General features: G+C 48.6%; 1 protein-coding gene across 2 annotated transcripts in view; it reads left to right on the plus strand.

Moving 5' to 3' along the window:
* Positions 1-22,489, plus strand: part of dph1 (diphthamide biosynthesis 1) — a 1,014,294-nt gene that overhangs the window by 956,764 nt on the left and 35,041 nt on the right. For both annotated transcript variants that reach the window (XM_072469877.1, XM_072469878.1), the window contains one exon: positions 19,321-19,399. In XM_072469877.1, the coding sequence (XP_072325978.1) occupies positions 19,321-19,399 (79 nt within the window). The remainder of the gene's footprint in view (positions 1-19,320; positions 19,400-22,489) is intronic.

The raw sequence follows: 22,489 nt of genomic DNA on the forward strand, positions 1-22,489 counted from the left end.
GTGTCCAGACAGTGCCTGTTATAACCCAGTGTCCAGACGGTGCCTGTTATAACCCAGTGTCCAGACAGTGCCTGTTATAACCCAGTGTCCAGACTGTGTCTGTTATAACCCAGTGTCCAGACAGTGTCTGTTATAACCCAGTGTCCAGACAGTGTCTGTTATAACCCAGTGTCCAGACAGTGTCTGTTATAACCCAGTGTCCAGACAGTGTCTGTTATAACCCAGTGTCCAGACAGTGCCTGTTATAACCCAGTGTCCAGACAGTGTCTGTTATAACCCAGTGTCCAGACAGTGCCTGTTATATCCCAGTGTCCAGACAGTGCCTGTTATAACCCAGTGTCCAGACGGTGCCTGTTATAACCCAGTGTCCAGACGGTGTCTGTTATAACCCAGTGTCCAGACTGTGTCTGTTATAACCCAGTGTCCAGACAGTGTCTGTTATAACCCAGTGTCCAGACGGTGTCTGTTATAACCCAGTGTCCAGACAGTGCCTGTTATAACCCAGTGTCCAGACAGTGTCTGTTATAACCCAGTGTCCAGACAGTGTCTGTTATAACCCAGTGTCCAGCCGGTGTCTGTTATAACCCAGTGTCCAGACAGTGTCTGTTATAACCCAGTGTCCAGACTGTGTCTGTTATATTCCAGTGTCCAGACAGTGTCTGTTATAACCCAGTGTCCAGACAGTGTCTGTTATAACCCAGTGTCCAGACGGTGTCTGTTATAACCCAGTGTCCAGACAGTGTCTGTTATAACCCAGTGTCCAGACAGTGTCTGTGATAACCCAGTGTCCAGACAGTGTCTGTTACAACCCAGTGTCCAGACAGTGTCTGTTATATCCCAGTGTCCAGACAGTGTCTGTTATAACCCAGTGTCCAGACAGTGTCTGCTATATCCCAGTGTCCAGACAGTGCCTGTTATAACCCAGTGTCCAGACAGTGTCTGTTATAACCCAGTGTCCAGACAGTGTCTGTTATAACCCAGTGTCCAGACAGTGTCTGTGATAACCCAGTGTCCAGACAGTGTCTGTTATAACCCAGTGTCCAGACAGTGTCTGTTATATCCCAGTGTCCAGACAGTGTCTGTTATAACCCAGTGTCCAGACAGTGTCTGTTATATCCCAGTGTCCAGAAAGTGTCTGTTACAACCCAGTGTCCAGACAGTGTCTGTTATCTCCCAGTGTCCAGACAGTGTCTGTTATAACCCAGTGTCCAGACAGTGTCTGTTATATCCCAGTGTCCAGACAGTGCCTGTTATAATCCAGTGTCCAGACGGTGTCTGTTATAACCCAGTGTCCAGACAGTGTCTGTTATAACCCAGTGTCCAGACAGTGTCTGTTATAACCCAGTGTCCAGACAGTGTCTGTTATAACCCAGTGTCCAGACAGTGTCTGTTATAACCCAGTGTCCAGACAGTGTCTGTTATAACCCAGTGTCCAGTTTGTGTGTTATAACCCAGTGTCCAGACAGTGTCTGTTATAACCCAGTGTCCAGACAGTGTATGTTATAACCCAGTGTCCAGACAGTGTCTGTTATAACCCAGTGTCCAGACGGTGTCTGTTATAACCCAGTGTCCAGACAGTGTCTGTTATAACCCAGTGTCCAGTTTGTGTCTGTTATAACCCAGTGTCCAGACAGTGCCTGTTATAATCCAGTGTCCAGACGGTGTCTGTTATAACCCAGTGTCCAGACAGTGTCTGTTATAACCCAGTGTCCAGACAGTGTCTGTTATAACCCAGTGTCCAGACAGTGCCTGTTATAACCCAGTGTCCAGACAGTGCCTGTTATAACCCAGTGTCCAGACAGCGTCTGTTATAACCCAGTGTCCAGACAGTGTCTGTTATAACCCAGTGTCCAGGCGGTGTCTGTTATAACCCAGTGTCCAGACAGTGTCTGTTATAACCCAGTGTCCAGACAGTGCCTGTTATAACCCAGTGTCCAGACAGTGCCTGTTATAACCCAGTGTCCAGACAGTGTCTGTTATAACCCAGTGTCCAGACAGTGTCTGTTATAACCCAGTGTCCAGACAGTGTCTGTTATAACCCAGTGTCCAGACGGTGTCTGTTATAACCCAGTGTCCAGACAGTGTCTGTTATAACCCAGTGTCCAGACAGTGTCTGTTATAACCCAGTGTCCAGACAGTGTCTGTTATAACCCAGTGTCCAGGCGGTGTCTGTTATAACCCAGTGTCTGTTATAACCCAGTGTCTGTTATAACCCAGTGTCCAGACAGTGTCTGTTATAACCCAGTGTCCAGACAGTGTCTGTTATATCCCAGTGTCCAGACAGTGCCTGTTATAACCCAGTGTCCAGACAGTGTCTGTTATAACCCAGTGTCCAGACAGTGTCTGTTATAACCCAGTGTCCAGACAGTGTCTGTTATAACCCAGTGTCCAGACAGTGTCTGTTATAACCCAGTGTCCAGACAGTGTCTGTGATAACCCAGTGTCCAGACAGTGTCTGTTATAACCCAGTGTCCAGACAGTGTCTGTGATAACCCAGTGTCCAGACAGTGTCTGTGATAACCCAGTGTCCAGACAGTGTCTGTTATAACCCAGTGTCCAGACAGTGTCTGTTATAACCCAGTGTCCAGACAGTGTCTGTTATAACCCAGTGTCCAGACAGTGTCTGTTATAACCCAGTGTCCAGACGGTGTCTGTTATAACCCAGTGTCCAGACAGTGCCTGTTATAACCCAGTGTCCAGACGGTGTCTGTTATATCCCAGTGTCCAGACAGTGCCTGTTATAACCCAGTGTCCAGACAGTGTCTGTTATAACCCAGTGTCCAGACAGTGTCTGTTATAACCCAGTGTCCAGACAGTGTCTGTTATAACCCAGTGTCCAGACAGTGTCTGTTATATCCCAGTGTCCAGACAGTGCCTGTTATAACCCAGTGTCCAGACAGTGTCTGTTATAACCCAGTGTCCAGACAGTGTCTGTTATAACCCAGTGTCCAGACAGTGTCTGTTATAACCCAGTGTCCAGACAGTGTCTGTTATATCCCAGTGTCCAGACAGTGTCTGTTATAACCCAGTGTCCAGACAGTGTCTGTTATATCCCAGTGTCCAGACAGTGTCTGTTATAACCCAGTGTCCAGACAGTGTCTGTGATAACCCAGTGTCCAGACAGTGTCTGTTATAACCCAGTGTCCAGACAGTGTCTGTTATAACCCAGTGTCCAGACAGTGCCTGTTATAACCCAGTGTCCAGACAGTGCGTGTTATAATCCAGTGTCCAGACGGTGTCTGTTATAACCCAGTGTCCAGACAGTGTCTGTTATAACCCAGTGTCCAGACAGTGTCTGTTATAACCCAGTGTCCAGACAGTGCCTGTTATAACCCAGTGTCCAGACAGTGCCTGTTATAACCCAGTGTCCAGACAGCGTCTGTTATAACCCAGTGTCCAGACAGTGTCTGTTATAACCCAGTGTCCAGGCGGTGTCTGTTATAACCCAGTGTCCAGACAGTGTCTGTTATAACCCAGTGTCCAGACAGTGCCTGTTATAACCCAGTGTCCAGACAGTGCCTGTTATAACCCAGTGTCCAGACAGTGTCTGTTATAACCCAGTGTCCAGACAGTGTCTGTTATAACCCAGTGTCCAGACAGTGTCTGTTATAACCCAGTGTCCAGACAGTGTCTGTTATAACCCAGTGTCCAGACAGTGTCTGTTATAACCCAGTGTCCAGACAGTGTCTGTTATAACCCAGTGTCCAGACAGTGTCTGTTATAACCCAGTGTCCAGACAGTGTCTGTGATAACCCAGTGTCCAGACAGTGTCTGTTATAACCCAGTGTCCAGACAGTGTCTGTGATAACCCAGTGTCCAGACAGTGTCTGTGATAACCCAGTGTCCAGACAGTGTCTGTTATAACCCAGTGTCCAGACAGTGTCTGTTATAACCCAGTGTCCAGACAGTGTCTGTTATAACCCAGTGTCCAGACAGTGTCTGTTATAACCCAGTGTCCAGACAGTGTCTGTTATAACCCAGTGTCCAGACAGTGCCTGTTATAACCCAGTGTCCAGACGGTGTCTGTTATATCCCAGTGTCCAGACAGTGCCTGTTATAACCCAGTGTCCAGACAGTGTCTGTTATAACCCAGTGTCCAGACAGTGTCTGTTATAACCCAGTGTCCAGACAGTGTCTGTTATAACCCAGTGTCCAGACAGTGTCTGTTATAACCCAGTGTCCAGACAGTGTCTGTTATATCCCAGTGTCCAGACAGTGCCTGTTATAACCCAGTGTCCAGACAGTGTCTGTTATAACCCAGTGTCCAGACAGTGTCTGTTATAACCCAGTGTCCAGACAGTGTCTGTTATAACCCAGTGTCCAGACAGTGTCTGTTATAACCCAGTGTCCAGACAGTGTCTGTTATATCCCAGTGTCCAGACAGTGTCTGTTATAACCCAGTGTCCAGACAGTGTCTGTTATATCCCAGTGTCCAGACAGTGCCTGTTATAACCCAGTGTCCAGACAGTGTCTGTTATAACCCAGTGTCCAGACAGTGTCTGTGATAACCCAGTGTCCAGACAGTGTCTGTTATAACCCAGTGTCCAGACAGTGTCTGTTATAACCCAGTGTCCAGACAGTGCCTGTTATAACCCAGTGTCCAGACAGTGCCTGTTATAACCCAGTGTCCAGACAGTGCCTGTTATAACCCAGTGTCCAGACAGTGCCTGTTATAACCCAGTGTCCAGACAGTGTCTGTTATAACCCAGTGTCCAGACAGTGCCTGTTATAACCCAGTGTCCAGACAGTGCCTGTTATAACCCAGTTTCCAGACGGTGTCTGTTATATCCCAGTGTCCAGACAGTGCCTGTTATAACCCAGTGTCCAGACAGTGTCTGTGATAACCCAGTGTCCAGACAGTGTCTGTTATAACCCAGTGTCCAGACAGTGTCTGTTATAACCCAGTGTCCAGACAGTGCCTGTTATAACCCAGTGTCCAGACAGTGTCTGTTATATCCCAGTGTCCAGACAGTGTCTGTTATAACCCAGTGTCCAGACAGTGCCTGTTATAATCCAGTGTCCAGACAGTGTCTGTTATAACCCAGTGTCCAGACAGTGTCTGTTATAACCCAGTGTCCAGACAGTGTCTGTTATATCCCAGTGTCCAGACAGTGCCTGTTATAACCCAGTGTCCAGACAGTGTCTGTTATAACCCAGTGTCCAGACAGTGTCTGTTATAACCCAGTGTCCAGACAGTGTCTGTAATAACCCAGTGTCCAGACAGTGTCTGTTATAACCCAGTGTCCAGACAGTGTCTGTTATAACCCAGTGTCCAGACAGTGTCTGTTATAACCCAGTGTCCAGACGGTGTCTGTTATAACCCAGTGTCCAGTTTGTGTCTGTTATAACCCAGTGTCCAGACAGTGCCTGTTATAACCCAGTGTCCAGACAGTGCCTGTTATAACACAGTGTCCAGACAGTGTCTGTTATAACCCAGTGTCCAGACAGTGTCTGTTATAACCCAGTGTCCAGACAGTGTCTGTTATAACCCAGTGTCCAGACCGTGTCTGTTATAACCCAGTGTCCAGACCGTGTCTGTTATAACCCAGTGTCCAGACAGTGTCTGTTATAACCCAGTGTCCAGACGGTGTCTGTTATAACCCAGTGTCCAGACAGTGCCTGTTATAACCCAGTGTCCAGACAGTGTCTGTTATAACCCAGTGTCCAGACAGTGTCTGTTATAACCCAGTGTCCAGACTGTGTCTGTTATAACCCAGTGTCCAGACAGTGTCTGTTATAACCCAGTGTCCAGACAGTGTCTGTTATAACCCAGTGTCCAGACAGTGTCTGTTATAACCCAGTGTCCAGACAGTGTCTGTTATAACCCAGTGTCCAGACAGTGTCTGTTATAACCCAGTGTCCTGACGGTGTCTGTTATAACCCAGTGTCCAGACAGTGTCTGTTATAACCCAGTGTCCAGACGGTGTCTGTTATATCCCAGTGTCCAGACAGTGTCTGTTATAACCCAGTGTCCAGACAGTGTCTGTTATAACCCAGTGTCCAGACAGTGTCTGTTATAACCCAGTGTCCAGACAGTTTCTGTTATAACCCAGTGTCCAGACAGTGTCTGTTATAACCCAGTGTCCAGACAGTGTCTGTTATAACCCAGTGTCCAGACAGTTTCTGTTATAACCCAGTGTCCAGACAGTGTCTGTTATAACCCAGTGTCCAGACAGTGTCGTTATAACCCAGTGTCCAGACAGTGCCTGTTATAACCCAGTGTCCAGACAGTGCCTGTTATAACCCAGTGTCCAGACAGTGTCTGTTTCTATCTGATCTCCTTTTCCTTTGGGAGTCCAATTGCTGACTGGGTGACTGTTTGTTCCACGATCGTGGTGCTGAGCTCCCAATCGCCCATCAATTGAATTGTCCACTTTGCTGCCACTTTGACCTTTCTGTCCACGGCCAGGTGCAGTTTTCCAACGAAACTCAACTCGAGTTCGTGGAAAAGCACCTCGTCGATCGACTGGACGCTTTACAGCCTTCTAGATTCGACATCGAGATCAAAGGTTTTGGACCACAAACCCTGGCCTCATTTTCTTTTGTGTTTTTATTTTCTTGTTCCACCTCTATTTGCCCTATTATGTATTTTCTTTTATTCCCTTTTCTTCCCATGTATTTAATGATCTGTTGAGCTGCTCGCAGAAAAATACTTTTCACTGTACCTCGGTACACGTGACAATAAACAAATCCAATCCAATCCAATTTCTTTTTCTGTGCTTTGGGACAAGACCCATCCTGCCATTCACACCTCAACTCGATCCAACTTTTGTTCTTTTACTTGTCCCATTCCCACTCTCTTTGGCCTTGCGCCTTGAAACCTTTTGCCGTCTGATCTCTCCTCCACTCCGCCCTATAACAGAAGGCGCTCCTTGTTTTTCCCATTGCCTTTCATTCGCTCACAACCAATTACATTTCTAACTTGTCATAGGTCTGAAACGTTACCTCTGTTTCTCTCTCCACAGACGCGGCCAGACCCGCTGAGTATTTGCGCCATTCTCTGTTTTCATTTCAGATCTCCAACTTACTCGACATTCTTGTCATGATATTCAAACACACACATCATGATAGACACACCAACAGACAAATCAGAACACACAACACCACAACCAATGACAGAAAGATATAAAAGCACAGACACGACCCCCGGTGGTCAGTATTAGCTGCAGAGGAGAACCAGGACACATCTGTTACCAAACACACTCAGGGAGACAGCACGTGCAGAGTATCCAGAACGAACTGTATTATAAGAGTTATAATAAAATAGAGTTGTACCACATACAACTGTGTTGGCTCATCTGTGCACCAGAGCACCCAACACCACATGGTACAGGAGTGGATCGATACCTGCCGGCATACCTCAGTGTACAGAGACAACCAGCAGTGCCCAGGCAAAATGATAGAGCTCCCGGTTCCGCAGCCGCTCCAGTGCTACGGCGATCTCCGCGAAAACTGGCGGCGATTCCGGCAAATGTTCGAATTGTTCCTGGTGGCAGCTGAACTCCAAGACCTGGATGATAGCGAAAAAATTGAATTTCTCCTCACCATCGCCGGTGCAAGGGCAAGAGAAATATTCACAAGGTTCAGGTTCTTCAGGAGGCAGCAAAGGTGCGATTACCAGGCAGTCCTGGACAAATTCTCCAAGTACTGTGAAGAAAACGCAATCCAATCGGCAAATAAAGGTAAGAAAAGCTGCAGTACTCACCTCGTGGCTGGGATCCCGGAGCCCGAATTCCCAGAGGCCGAAATCCCGGGCCTGAGAGAGGGCTGGGTCGAGGTTGGCGGCCATCTTGCTAAAGGTATAACGCTAGCACAGTTGCGCGAGCAGTGCGCAGAACCGGAAGTTTCGTTTGCGCATGCGCGAGATGCTGCGCATGCGCAGTCAAGAAAACGGCCATCGGTAAAGGAACAGCGATTTGAGCATGCGCAGTCGCTTCCTACGTGCTACATACCGAGCGTCAGGATGTCAGAGGCCCCAGACTGCACCAATTTAAAGGGGAAACGTCCCAAATCCAATTTAAAAGGGAAACGTCCCAAATCAAAAAAACAAAAATCTGTTAAAGCTGTAAAACAACCTTCCCTCACCTGGAATGACAGCACAGTGCCGCAAATTGACCCAGGAGATGAATTTGACCTCCGAAGAACCCTCCGACAAGCAGTTACCTACGCACAAGCCGATGATTCCGACCTCGAATACTTCGATGACGATCTTTACAGTGTTTCCGGACCTCGCGAGCCCAATGATAGCTCCGTGGTCCTATACGACTATGACTCGGACGAACCTTTCGTGTTGCACATTGGCGGCCCCCACATTGAATCCGACGCAGATGCGGATTCATTTTTCGGATTTGAGGATCTTCAATCCAGCAGATATGACGTTCCAACTTATCAGTACCGGATGATGCTGCAGCCTGACATTAACAGACAGGGAGCGGTGCAAGCACATGGAGAGCGCCCTGCTGCCACACAGAGCGTGGTCCACGTCCCGCTCAACGTTCTCGACTCTATGAAAGAAGACATGCAAGACTCCAGAGTGCAGTCCTCGCATGAACCAGAAGTGACTCCAGTGTCACAAGCCTCCACAGAGAGCTCGTGGACAGCCTCCACGATAGAAGCAACGCAAGACTCCAGAGCGCAGTCCTTGCACGAACAAGAAGTGACTCCAGTGTCACAAGCCTCCACAGAGAGCTCGTGGACAGCCTCCACGATAGAAGCAACGCAAGACTCCAGAGCGCAGTCCTTGCACGAACAAGAAGTGACTCCAGTGTCACAAGCCTCCACAGAGAGCTCGTGGACAGTCTCCACGATAGAAGCAACGCAAGACTCCAATGTGCAGTCCTTGCAGGAACAAGACCATGAGGGTCTAGCAACCTCTCCTGACCAACCAGCGGCAGACGATGCAAGTCTACTATGCTCCACTACACAGCAGCATGACCATGACGGTCTCTCATGCTACAATGAAGGGCACAGCGCTGAAGACTGTTCAAGCCCAACTGAAGACAAGCCAAAGGAATCGCCTCGTCCAAGCCCGAAGAAAAAAGGTTTATGCGCTGACCTTCAGGATCATTATAGCCGAACAGAGATTAATAATGCTGCACGGCCACAGAAGGATGCTGAGGATTTGCTAACGAAATTAATTGAATGTTTAACTTGCAAGGAGCAGACTGAGAATTGCCAGTGTTTTAGTACGGATCGAAAAAATGGACAAGACATTGATCCTCAGGTAATGGAAATAACACAACCTGAATCATATCTACAGCAGGGACAAATGTCTCCCTTCAACACAACGCCGCAAAATCCCAACTTCGGAGACCAGCAGTTAGTCAGTAATGACTCTTCAAACCTTGAGGGGAACATTAATTGCATTGAACCTATACACACTCCACTGATTATTGAGCAGAACATTGGAGCAAGAATCCTGAGGACACCGACATCGAGTAGCCAGATAACGAATTTAAAACCCACAGCAGTTTCAAGTGAACCAAGTGTGCTTTCCACTAATGGTGAAGATGCAGATAAGGTCAACCCGATTATCCATTGTACCACACTAACCCCAGTGATTAAGCAGTTATGTATGGGGAGTATAATGTGGGCAATTGAGAACAGTAAAAGAGAGACTGTGACCATGCCAGTCCCAGCAAAATCAGACCCAGAGACCATGAAGGCATGTACATTAGACAAAGTTACATATGAGGTACCTGAGAAGAAAAGTGAAACGGAATGTTCTTTGGAAAATAGTACAATGTCGATAGAAACATTGGATCCTATATTCGAGACCATACATATGGGAGAATTTGGGGGTAATAAACAAGGTTCTGCAATATCTGGGGGAAGATTTAAAATTCCAAAGAAGAAAAGCCCAAATGAAGGACAACGGCAAGACAATGACAGTCCACCGACATGGTGTGCACCACCAGATGAAAACTCTGACAATTTACCCAACCCTAGTGAACAGCAAGCTGCTAATGAGGATCTATCCACGGGATGTGAGACGAGTGACGACAGCATCCCACTTCCCATGCAAAAGGTGCAAGGTGACAGACCTCGCCTAGTGCGTACCGAGGCACTCGACGATCACGGTGGGACCACTGACGACTGCGGTGGCGGCGCACCGCTTCCACCCTCGATGGCTCGACCCTCTCCACTGGTTGGTGCATTCCTGCATGTTCCGACTCCAGAAGTGCAGCTTCAGGGAATCTCGGCTGCCTCCAGTGAACCTGTTGGGACTCCGGACGGGGGGCATCGACGGAAGGCAGACCGGACTCCAGATGGGGAGCAGCCAAGCGCCGACTCTGATTTGCGCACGCCAGACCTTGCTCCGGACGGGCGGTGTCGCGGCCTCGGTGATGGCACGCTCAGGGTGACGGCGGATGCCACGGCGACAGGGAATGGATCGCGTGGCAGTCCCACTGGGTCGGCAGTGGCAACCAGCACCGGCGGTCCAAGATGGACACACCAATTCGCGCCATCGCCAGACGTTGATGCGAGCAACAATTCTCTCTCCAAGGCGACATGCTTCGACGTTTCTCTGCGGAGTCGCCCTTCCGGCACAGCAGGTGGCCGGAACCAGCGTACACGGTCTCGGCCAACTTCCACATCTGGCACAGTCATCGCCTTGCATGATATTAGTGATGGTGCTACTTCGATGGCAACGACCCATCGGCTACAAGATGCCGTCCACCACAAACATAAAAAGAAAACAGACTCCACCTTGTTCCTGGCATGCAGGGCGGATGGATTGGTGCGTAGGCGCAATCAGCGGGCTTTGTGCCGCCTTCCACGCTCGCAACTGAACCGTACGCACACGCCGGATCCTCCACTGGTTCCCAAGGATGACTTCGTGGAGATGCCACGGATCATGCCCCTTCCATCGCCACCAGAACCAAACCACAGCCAAGGCACCACTAACAAAGATGTTGAATGTTATATTTGCACGAATGAAAAAACCAAGCACTGCACGAAGTACAACAAATGGTAAAGTAGAGACTTCGGCAACAGCATCACCTCCAACAGTCCAAGGTGAACCAGTGTGACCCCAAATCTCCACAGCTGAACCGGCTTGAGGACCAGCCCATTCTTGAGGCGGTCACCCATTAGACTGGACTTATAATGCTGTTCATACGTTCAAAAAGTCAAACACTTCTGTATTATAACCTGTTGTTGTTTATTGTTCCAGATATCGTCTGACCAGACCAATGTTCAAGTTTTTTTTTTCTCTCGCATCCAAGTTTTGTTATGGTACAACCTTGTTAGTGTGACGCACCCGACATCGCCCCATGTAAATAGTTACGTCATATACACACGCTGTACATAACACACACACACACTCTTCGATGCACTCACGACACAATTATATTTATAACCACGTAGGCACATATCTTTGTAAAAAGGGGGGATGTCATGATATTCAAACACACACATCATGATAGACACACCAACAGACAAATCAGAACACACAACACCACAACCAATGACAGAAAGATATAAAAGCACAGACACGACCCCCGATGGTCAGTATTAGCTGCAGAGGAGAACCAGGACACATCTGTTGCCAAACACACTTAGGGAGACAGCACGTGCAGAGTATCCAGAACGAACTGTATTATAAGAGTTATAATAAAATAGAGTTGTACCACATACAACTGTGTTGGCTCATCTGTGCACCAGAGCACCCAACACCACAATTCTGTTCTTGTGTTGTAACCTGGTGCCTGGCGATCTATGCTCTCTCCTTCCTCTGGCAGTCTGCAATAACTTACCTGCATATAGTCCCGAAGAGAAGCCTGAAGGAAGGGTCCCTTTCTGTGCTTGCAGTTAAGATAATTTATATTCGGGGGCCCCCGCAAACCACGTTCATATGTTTTGGTCCTGTCCAAAGCTGGAGGATTACTGGAAGGAGGTTTTTAGGGTAATCTCTAAAGTGGTGCATGTGAAACGGGACCCGGGCCCTCGGGAGGCTATATTCGGGGTGTCGGACCAGCTGGAGTTGGGAATGCGTGCGGAGGCAGATGTTGTAGCCTTCGCCTCGTTGATCGCCCAAAGGGCTGCTGGGATGGAGAGCAGCCTCTCCACCCTGAGCCCTGGCAGGGCGGGGGGACCTGCTGGAATTCTTGACACTTGAAAAGGTCAAATTTGAACTGAGGGGAAGGATGGAGAGGTTCTACAATTCATGGGTGTTATTCATCATGCACTTTCGAGTGGCAACCGTTCCTGGACTATCTCGCAGAGTGTTAGAGGAAGGTCGGTCAGCAGCAGCAGCAACCTTGGGGGTTGGGGGGGTGGAGGGGACGTCCTGGGAGGGGGGGGGGAAAGGGGGGACTGCCTGGGAGGGTGGATGAGCAAGAGATAACATGAAGGGTTGGGGAAACTGGCACGTACGGGTGAGGGCCAGTGTACAAAGCTGTGTAAATATATCATTTTGCCATGTATATATCTTGCTCTGCGCGATTTCTCTTTTTTTTTTGTTACGAGGGGGGTGGTTATTGTTTGTAAGGGAGAAGAATTGTGTTAAAAAACTTTAATAAATATATATATATATTTTTAAATCATGCACTTTTGAGAATTGGATTACATCGAACATTAGGGGGGGTGCAGAGAGGGTTGGGGGGAGGGGGACTGTGTGTGTTAATGGTGACTATGGGTGATTCCTGATTCCTTTTTGTCATTTGTTTATGTTAACATGCGGGCCAATGTCTGGGGGTTTGGTGGGAGGATGGGATCATTGTTATTGATATGGGGATTGACATTACATTCGTTACTGACCATTGTTTATTGTTGGGTGTAAATTTGGGAGAAAATGTGGAAAAGGAGGAGAATAAAAATATTGGTCACTTGTTTGGTATTATCATAACTATCAGCACAGCAAGGATGAATGTAGTGTCGTGACTAGCCACTGGAGGGAGCTACAGTTACAACTATATAAGACAGTGTTGCTAAGCCTTGTGGGAGTGTGTGTGCAGGAGGTAGCTAGTGAGAGTCAGATGTATCGATAGTGTAATTGAGAGCAGATCATAGTTCACACCAGTAGTGAGATTAGTTGTAGATGAGTGTAGTTTAGATGTTATTAATCAATTGTGTATTCTTTAGGAGTACGTGTCGAATCCAAGTTAGTAGTGTTAATAAATTTACAGCTTCGTTTAAGTTAAAGCTATTTTGTGGTCTTTGTGAACACTACGCCAACCAGCCTGAAATAAGCAACACAAAGAACATCACAACTTGGTGGCACAGAAGCCGAATATTGTTGAAAAGAGGCATATTGATGCTTTTCTTCTTCACCAGAACCAACACAAGAACGCCAAATGTCAAACACTCACAATTTACACTGCAGGAAAAAATATTTGAAAGCTTTGGCAAATTGTCTACTCCTTTCAGCAATCTATTTTATATTCAAACTCCCCAAAACCCCACCAATGTTGGCCTGAGGACAAGAGCAATCTCCAAATATACAACACTTGACCCTGATGTTGTACCTCCCAAGATTACGGTACTAACCATTTTTTTTGCATTGAAATAATTTGCCAGTTTGCAATATACACCAAAAATGGCAGAAAAGCTCCACAGGTCTGCCCGTTTCTGCGGAGAGAGAAAAACAGAGTTAATGTTTCCAGTCTGACACTGGAACCATCGGAACTTTGGTTCAAAGAATCCTCAGTTTGCCACCTCCTGTTTGCTGCACATCGACGCACTACCCCCTCCGCTGCAGGTATTGCCTGGCAGGTATTCAGAGCAGGAACCATGACAGTTCCCCTGGTCACTCTCTCTCTCTCTCTCTACCTCTCTCTCTCTCTCCAGCTCAGGAACGCAGAAGTTAATCGTAGCATTCTGCCACTTAAAGGCTTGGTTGCCAAGGGCAACCCTCAAGGTGACACCACATCATCCGGTCCGGAGCTTTGCCTTTTTACACTCGTGTCCAAAAAGGGATTTGTCCTATTTATACAATTCCAGGGAGAAAAATTATCCCAGTGAACTTGGCATTTGTAGAGCGCAGATTAATGCCAGGTTAAGCCCCGATAATTTCACAGAGGAGACTTTGTGCGGTGTGGTGTCTCTGCTGACTTATTTATTCTGGATGATCCTTGTCTCCGGAGTTGTACCAGCCTGGCGTGCGTGACACTGCATAGATACACTCTGATGTGCCAGGCATGGAAATAGGACGCAGGCGAAAATAGAAAATACTGGAAACAATGCAACAGGTTTGACCAGTCTGTGGAAGGGGGAAAGAGGCCGGGGGTGGGGTTCCAGTTGGGGGTCCATCATCCAATGATCATAGGGGGCAGGCAATTCCTTTGACGAAATGCCAGGGGGATGGTCAATCCAAGGTCACCAAACGAACGTGCTAAATGCAACAACAACTTGCATTTGTATAACGGGATCGGGGAGATTTTCCGAACATGCTTGCCAGTGGGATCTTCCTGTCCCGCTGGCGGTGAACCTTACTGTGGGTGCCGGGGGGAGGGGGTGGACTCAATGGAAAATCCCATTGACCACGACGAGACCAGCATGTACCGCGTGCCGCCACGCGTGGGGCGCGGAACGTCTGCCCCCCTTACACCTTTAGCATCCAGGTGACCGAAAGCTTGGACGAAGAGGTAAGGTGAAGGAGTGAGTTAAAGGCGGAGAGGGGGAGGGAGACAGGTTTAGAAACAGATTTGTCGATCTCGGGGCCTGGGCAGCTGAAGGCGTGTCTGCTAATGGTGAGCCGAAGGAAATGGGCTGTACGAGAGGCCAGAATTGAAGCAACGGGAAGTTATTGGAGGCTTAAAGAGCTGGGAGTGTTTAGACAGATAGAGAGGCAGTCTGAATTTAAAATTCTCGTGCTTGTGTTCAAATCCTTCCGTGGCCCACCTTCTCTCTATTTCTGTAATCTCGTCCAGCTCCACGGTCCTCTGAGAAATCTGCGCTCCTGGAAGCCTAGCCTCTTGTTAGCATCCCGGACGAGAACCCGACTGTTTGCAATTTGTAAAGCTGTGAGAAAAGGTTACTGCACCCCGGGATTGATAACACTGACCAATAGGTATCTTTTATGTTCAAACAAACTTTAATTTAAACGCACAATTAACCACATTCACAACAGAGAAATAGCTTTACAATTAACAGGTCTAACAGTGAGAGAAGAAACTTTAACTTACTCCCTAAACCTGCCACTATATTCCAATTAAGCAAATCAATATAGTTCAAATCCCACTCATTTATTAAGTTAACAACCACGTTTTTTATTTGCTTTTCTCTGGGCAGGATCTCTGGAGAAATAACTTTCAGTGCCAAAACTGCAACACCCCTGTTTCAGATTAAAACCCCAGGAAGATGAACTTTTTCAGACAGACTTGGCTCCTCCCTATACTTACATCATCTGTACCCAAAGCATAAGACATTCTTCTAGCTCCTCCTGCAAGATGACCCATGACCTGTTTAGCCAAGACCAAACACATTACCCCTCATAAATTATCTACACCCCAGTTAAACGTAAACAATACTCCATTAGCAAGCTATAAACAAGAAAATGGGTCTCAAATCTATCAGCAGAACACTTCACCAGAAAAAAATCAATGATGGCCTCACTCTTACGAACCCTCAATCACAGCTTTAACAGACATACTGTCTGAATGCATCTTAGCCCAGGTTTTAATAACATGATTGAAAAATACATATCAAATATATAATATGGCAATTTCTTATGTCCATCACATTATTGAGTATCCCCAATTTTACTCCCCCCACCATTAGTGCCTACGCCCCAAGCATTGACGTTCTCTCCGTGATCTCTCCACCGCTCTCTCGACCTGTCAGGTGCTCCTGAAAACCTACCTCTTTGTCCAAGCTTTTGGTCATCTGGCCCTGTGTCACATATTGTTCTATAGTGCTCCTGCGATTCACACAGGGACGTTTTACTCCTTTAAAGGTACTTTATAAATATAAGTTCCTGTGTGGCAGTACCGTACAGCAGACAGTGCACAGATCCATCACAGACTGTCACCTGGACCATCCTCATTTAGCCGTGTTTAAAGAAGGGATTATTGATATTGATCCCTGATGCGAAAGACTCCGCGGTAAGCCAGACTGGTCAGATGGAGCAGCTTGTAAAACCGGGCCTGTACTCCGTTTCCTGCCCTTACTGCTCCAGGACTAAGGATGGGGTGAGCGGGGGAAGTGGAGAATTATCTGGGAGATTCCAGCACCTGGTGTAAAACATGCGTGGTGGACATCGGGCAAGAGTGGGGTGATGTCTCTGCAGTTAAACAGACAGTTCGAATCAAATCAGTCAGTGAAAATCTATGGAAGAAAACGGAGGCTTTTAAAATGTGGATGTTAAAGCATACGCTTAAAAATTCATACACAGGCCATAAGATGAATGCTTGAACATGTAACAGCAAAAAGAACCCTTAAAACGTGATATCCTGAAAATAAATTGCTGGCATTTGGGCCATTTAATCAGAGCTGTAAAGCTACAGAGATCTCTTTCAGAGGGCAACAGAAAGAGGAGTCGCCCGAGGGAGAGTTAGATGGTGGACATCACAGGGATGTTGCAGACCAACGACTGTGGACGTGTGAGACGGGCGCAAGACAGACGGGCGCAGGGTCCCCTGACAGCAGATCTCCTGTTGGAGTAGCCACCGGCAACAGAAGCAGCATCACGTCCACTTGGCCTAGGGTTGCCAACCCTCCAGGATAGGACTGGAGTCTCCAGCAATTGAAGTTCTATCGCCTGGACCCTGGAGATTGGCAACCTTAATGAACCCTGGCCCAAGCGCTCGCGGGACCTCACTCCAGTCAGGAATTTTCCAAACTAAAACATTTTTAAAAAGGGATGGATCGCCCCACTAACCGGCTGTGTCTGAGATGGATGGTCCCTGTGGGAGAGCACAGGATTAGGACCGTAACTCAAACACATATAATCACCTCATAAGAGCTCCCATAAATAGCGTCTGTGTCCCAATAACCAGGACCCATAATACTGGGAAATCAAGGACCAAACAAGCCCAGGCCCCTGGAGGAAACCAGTAAGATGTGTGTTGCATCCATGTCCAGTAACTTAGCAGACAGTCTGTATAAAATATTCAGGAGCTGCCTGCTCACAACGTTGTAGCATTAAACATGTCTGATTGCAGTTGGCACCATTAAATTAGCCTCTGAAATATTTGGTGTCTGCAGGGAGCTGGTTGACTCCGTGACCATTTTAAGTGCCCAACGTTCTCCTCAGAACCTCCTCCTGCCCCCGTGCCTGGGGAATATGCTATGGGGGTTGGGGGGGGGGGGGGGGGGGGGAAGATATTGTCACCGACAATATCACTGCCAAAGCGACAGACAGGTTTAGGACAGGGAACGGGTTCTGTCCAATGGGACACTGCTCCGTTTTGGAGGGAGTGGGGAGCTTAACTCCCGCGGTCCAACCTCCTGATTCGGCTAGTCCTAGTCCTACAAGGAGGGGGGGTCCTCTATTCCTGTGTTGTCCTCCGGCCCTGCAGGTTGAGTAGCCAGAGCTCCTTCGGTTCTGGTCTCTCGTGCATCTCCCATTTCCTTCAGCATCCATGTCCTGAAATTCTCTCCTAAAAATCCTCTCTACCATTTGCTGCTCCTTGAAGACTCTCCTTAAACCCCGCCCCCCCCCCCCTCCCCCCGCTACTTAGCCCAGCGAACCATGTCCATATGTTTTGGACATGCCCAAAGTTGGAGGGATTATGGAAAGAATTTGCGAACGTGCTGTCGGAGATTTCGCGAGTGCAGGTGCCACCGAGCCCATGGCTGGCGATATTTGGGGTGTCGGGGGATCCGGGAGCGCAGGGGGGGGGGGGGGGGGGGGAGAGAGGCTGACATGGTAGCCTTTGCCTCCCAGACGGCCCGGAGGTGGATCTTGCTGTGCTGGCGGGACTCGGAGCCGCCAAAAGCGGCGGCTTGGGTGAGCGGCTTGGCAGAATTCCTCCACCTAGAAAAAACGAATGTTTGCCGTAAGAGGGGTAGAGGAGGGGTTCACAAGTTGGGGCTGTTCATTGACTTCTTTTAAAAAAAATTCCAATTAAGGGGCAATTTAGCGTGGCCAACCTACCCGGCACATCTGGGCTGTGGGGGCGAAGCCCACGCAGACACGGGGAGAATGTGCAAACTCCACACGGACAGTGACCCGGGGCCGGGATCGAACCTGTGTCCTCGGTGTCGTGAGGCAGCAGTGCTAACCACTGCATCATCATGCCGCCACCATTGACTACTTTAAGGAATATTATCATGTCATTGGGGGGGGGGGGTTGTTCCTTGTGCTTTGTTTGGGTTATGGGGGAGCTGCTGGGTGTAAAAGGAGAGGGTGGAGGGGCGAGGTGGGAGTATAGTGTTAACTGTGTATGTTTTATTGTTGTTGTTTGCTGGTCTGTACATTTGAAAATGCCTCCGATAAAATATTTTTCCAAAAAAAACCCTCCCTCCTTTACCAATTGTTTGGTCTCCTGTGCTAGCCCCTCCTCTGGCTCAGTGTCTGACCCACGCACTTGCGAGGTTCATTGGACATTTTACTAATCGAAAGGCCCCGTATGAATGCAAGTTGCTGTTGCAGTTGGATTTAATTAATCATTTTTAATAAAACGTCTTTGCGTTCATAAGCTGGGTAACTCACTTTGTTATTTGGATGTTGTGGGATGTTTTACGATGTCAAAGGTGCTATATAAATGCAAGAGGGTTTGGGTACAGGAGCTTCAGTCGTGTCAGAGCTCGGTTAGACCTCGCCTGGAGTACTGGGTGCAGCGCTGGCCCCCTTAACCTCAGAAAGGATATTAATGCCATAGAGGGAGCGCAACGAAGGTTCACCAGACTTGTTCTGGCGATCGTGCGACTGTCTTATGAAGGGAGATTGGGCCTGTCTGTATTCTCGAGGGTTTCGAAGAATGAGAGGTGATCTCATCGAAACCTGCAGAACACTTAAAGGAACAGACAGGGTAGCTGCAGGTGAGATGTTTCTGCAGGTCGGGGAGTTTAGAACCAGGGGGCACAATTTCAAAATAAGGAGGAAGCCACGTAGGACCGAGATAAGCAAAAATGTCTTTGCACAGGGGGTTGTGAATCTTTAGAATTCTCCACCCAGAGGGGTGTAAAGCTCAGTTATTGAATGTATCGAAAGCAGAGATTGACAGATTTCTGATTAACAATAACACCAAGAGTTATGGGGATAGTGTGTGTAAAAAGCATTGAAGTGTCCGACCAGCCATAATAGTATTGCAGGCTCGACGGGCTGAATGGACTCCTCCTGTTCCTATGTTCTTGTTGTCTCCATGTGCTGCTATCACCCACAGCTTTGCTGATGGGACATTTACTCAGAGTGCTGCTTTGTTCTGTCTCTAGGTGGGTGCAGGTCGCCTGTCCGCGACTCTCCATTGACTGGGGAAAGGCTTTTTCCAAACCCCTGCTCACACCATATGAGGTAAGTGGCCGGGTTAACACCCTAGCCGCGGGATACGGTGCTGGGAGTGCCTGCTCAGAGCTATGGAGAGGATGGTGGGGTCTGCTAGGATCTGCCATGATCAGCATTCTGAAATGTCTCGTGGGTGCCATCGATCAATGAATTGTAATCATCCAGCACAGAGGAAGGCCAGGGGCCCATCGTGTCCGTGCTGGCGATCCCAAACACGATGGAAAGGACCGAAAACCAACCAGCAGCTGCTGCTTGTCTGTCCGAGTGATTCATTTCAAATAGGGAGTCAGATTCAGTGTTTATTTCCCTCCCTCTTAAGTTAATGATCCTGGCCCTTTAGTAATTCATCAAAGTGGTCACTCTCCCAGTGTGAACCTTAGCAGTGAGTACCAGAAACTCTTCGACTTAGGGAGGCATCACACATAGGCCCGATCCTGCCCTCACCTGATTCCCATAACGTCTACCAGCAGTGGGGGTGATGAACAACGGTCAGGAGAGGGAAACCAGGCAGATACTCCCTCCCTAGCCAAGAGGATGCTGAAGTGAATAGCAGTGACCCGCTTTTACTGATGCACCAGATTGGATCAGCTAACTTAACACTGAGCAGGGATCAACCCTGGCCTGTTGGGGTGGCAGAAAGGTACCACATTATTCAAGGAGATCCAGTACATTTTTAAAAGAAGGACCTGCATTTATATAGCGCTTTTTATGACCACCAGACACCTGAGAGTGTTTTACAGTCAGTTAAGTACTTGTAAAGTGTAGTGACTTTTTTTAAAAATTTATTTTTATTCAACATTTTTCAATAATCTTTACAAACCACTACAAAAAGAAAACAACAAAAAGCATAGTAATAATTAAGAAAACAACTTAATAAATTAGTAAAACAAGGTGGGGTATCTGCCCTTTACAAATAAAATCTATTCACCCCCCCCCCCCCGGTTTGCTGCTGCTGCTGACCTCCACTTAACATTCCGCGAGAAAGTCAAGGAACGGTTGCCACCGCCTGGAGAACCCCTGCACAGACCCTCGCAAGGCAAACTTTATCCTCTCCAGCCTGAGAAATCCCACCATGTCACTGACCCAAGCCTCCACGGGTTTCGCGTCCCTCCACATTAACAAGAGCCGCCTCCGGGCTACCAAGGAGGCAAAGGCCAGAACTCCGGCCTCTTTCGGCTCCTGCACTCCCGCATCGTCTGACATCCCAAATATCGCTACCCCCCAGCTCAGTTTTACCCGAGTGTCCAAGACCTTGGACATAGCCTTTGCAAAGCCTTTCCAAAATCCTGTAAGTGCTGGGCATGCCCAAAACATATGGACATGGTTTGCTGGGCTCCCTGAACACGTTACACACCTGTCCTCCACCCCAAAGAACTTACACATTCTCGCCCCTGTCATATGCGCCCGGTGCACCACCTTAAACTGAATCAGGCTAAGCCTGGCGCAAGATGAGGAGGAATTGACTCTGCCCAGGGCGTCAGCTCACAGGCCCTCATCCAGCTCCTCCTCCCACTTGCCCTTCAGCTCTTCCACTGAGGCCTCCGAGGCCTCCTGCAGCCCCTGGTATATGTCCGATGTCTTGCCATCCCCTACCCACATGCTCGAGACCACCCTGTCCTGTATCCTCCGGGCAGGCAGCAGCAGGAATTCCCCCACCTGCTTTCTCACGAACGCCCGAACCTGCAGGTACCTAAAGGTATTTCCTGAGGGCAACCCAAATTTCTCCTCCAGCGCCCTCAGACTAGCAAAAGTCCAATCAATAAACAAGTCCCCCATCCTTTTGATACCCGCTCTGTGCCAGCTTAGGAACCCACCATCTATTCTACCTAGAACGAACCTGTGATTGTTCCATATCGGGGTCCAGACTGAAGCCCTTGCCTCCCCCCTGTGCCGTCTCCACTGACCCCAGATCCTCAGTGTCACCGCCACCACTGGGCTTGTGGTGTACCGTGCCGGCGGGAGCGGCAGCGGAGCCGTTATCAATGCCCCCAGGCTAGTATCCCTGCAAGACACCACCTCCAACAAAATTCCATTTGCCCTATTTAGGTAAACACTATACATGGTTAGAATGAATGATGATCTTACTTTTACGATGCTTTAATTACCCAATCTGTAGCGCAGTATCTGCCTCTCTTTTAAACCAGGATTTAAAAATCCTGGAATGGGACTTGAACCCAGGACCTTGTGACTCAGGCAAAAGCACTACCAACTGAGCCTTGGCTGATATTAAAAAGCACGCTTGCGACTCATTCTTACAAACGTCGTTATTATAATGAACAAAAAACAAGTTATTTTACTGATCCATTCTGGAAGTCCACAAAAGCAGGGATAGGAATTTAGGACTCAATTCCGTGGACTGTTTGTTAATTATCTCGCTGAGATTTAACCCTCACCATTTCTTGAGATGGGGGTTGGGGTTTGAGATGGGAGCTGGGGTTTGAGATGGGGGCAGGGGTTTGAGATGGGGGCTGGGGTTTGAGATGGGGCTGGGGTTTGAGATGGGGGCTGGGGTTTGAGATGGGGGCTGGGGTTTGAGATGGGGGCTGGGGTTTGAGACGGGGGCAGGGGTTTGAGATGGGGGCTGGGGTTTGAGATGGGGCTGGGGTTTGAGATGGGGGCTGGGGTTTGAGATGGGGGCTGGGGTTTGGGATGGAGGCTGGGTGTTGAGATGGGGGCTGGGGTTTGAGATGGGAGCTGGGGTTTGAGATGGGGGCAGGGGTTTGAGATGGGGTCTGGGGTTTGAGATGGGGGCTGGGGTTTGAGATGGGGGCTGGGGTTTGAGACGGGGGCAGGGGTTTGAGATGGGGGCTGGGGTTTGAGATGGGGGATGGGGTTTGAGACGGGGGCTGGGGTTTGAGATGGGGTCTGGGGTTTGAGATGGGGGCTGGGGTTTGAGATGGGGGCTGGGGTTTGAGATGGCAGCTTGCAAGATAGCATTTGTTGGCCGGGATGACATGTATTGCCCTGTAACTGAGTACGTTGCCAGGTTATTTCCGAGAACAGTAAGTGTCAACTACATTGACTGTAGGCCTGGTGTCAAGTGTAGGCCAGACTGGGAATGGACGGCAAATTGCCTTCCCTGAAGACATCAGTGAACCA

This window comes from Scyliorhinus torazame, chromosome 12, assembly GCF_047496885.1.
Source record: "Scyliorhinus torazame isolate Kashiwa2021f chromosome 12, sScyTor2.1, whole genome shotgun sequence".
Classification (NCBI taxonomy): Eukaryota; Metazoa; Chordata; class Chondrichthyes; order Carcharhiniformes; family Scyliorhinidae; genus Scyliorhinus; species Scyliorhinus torazame.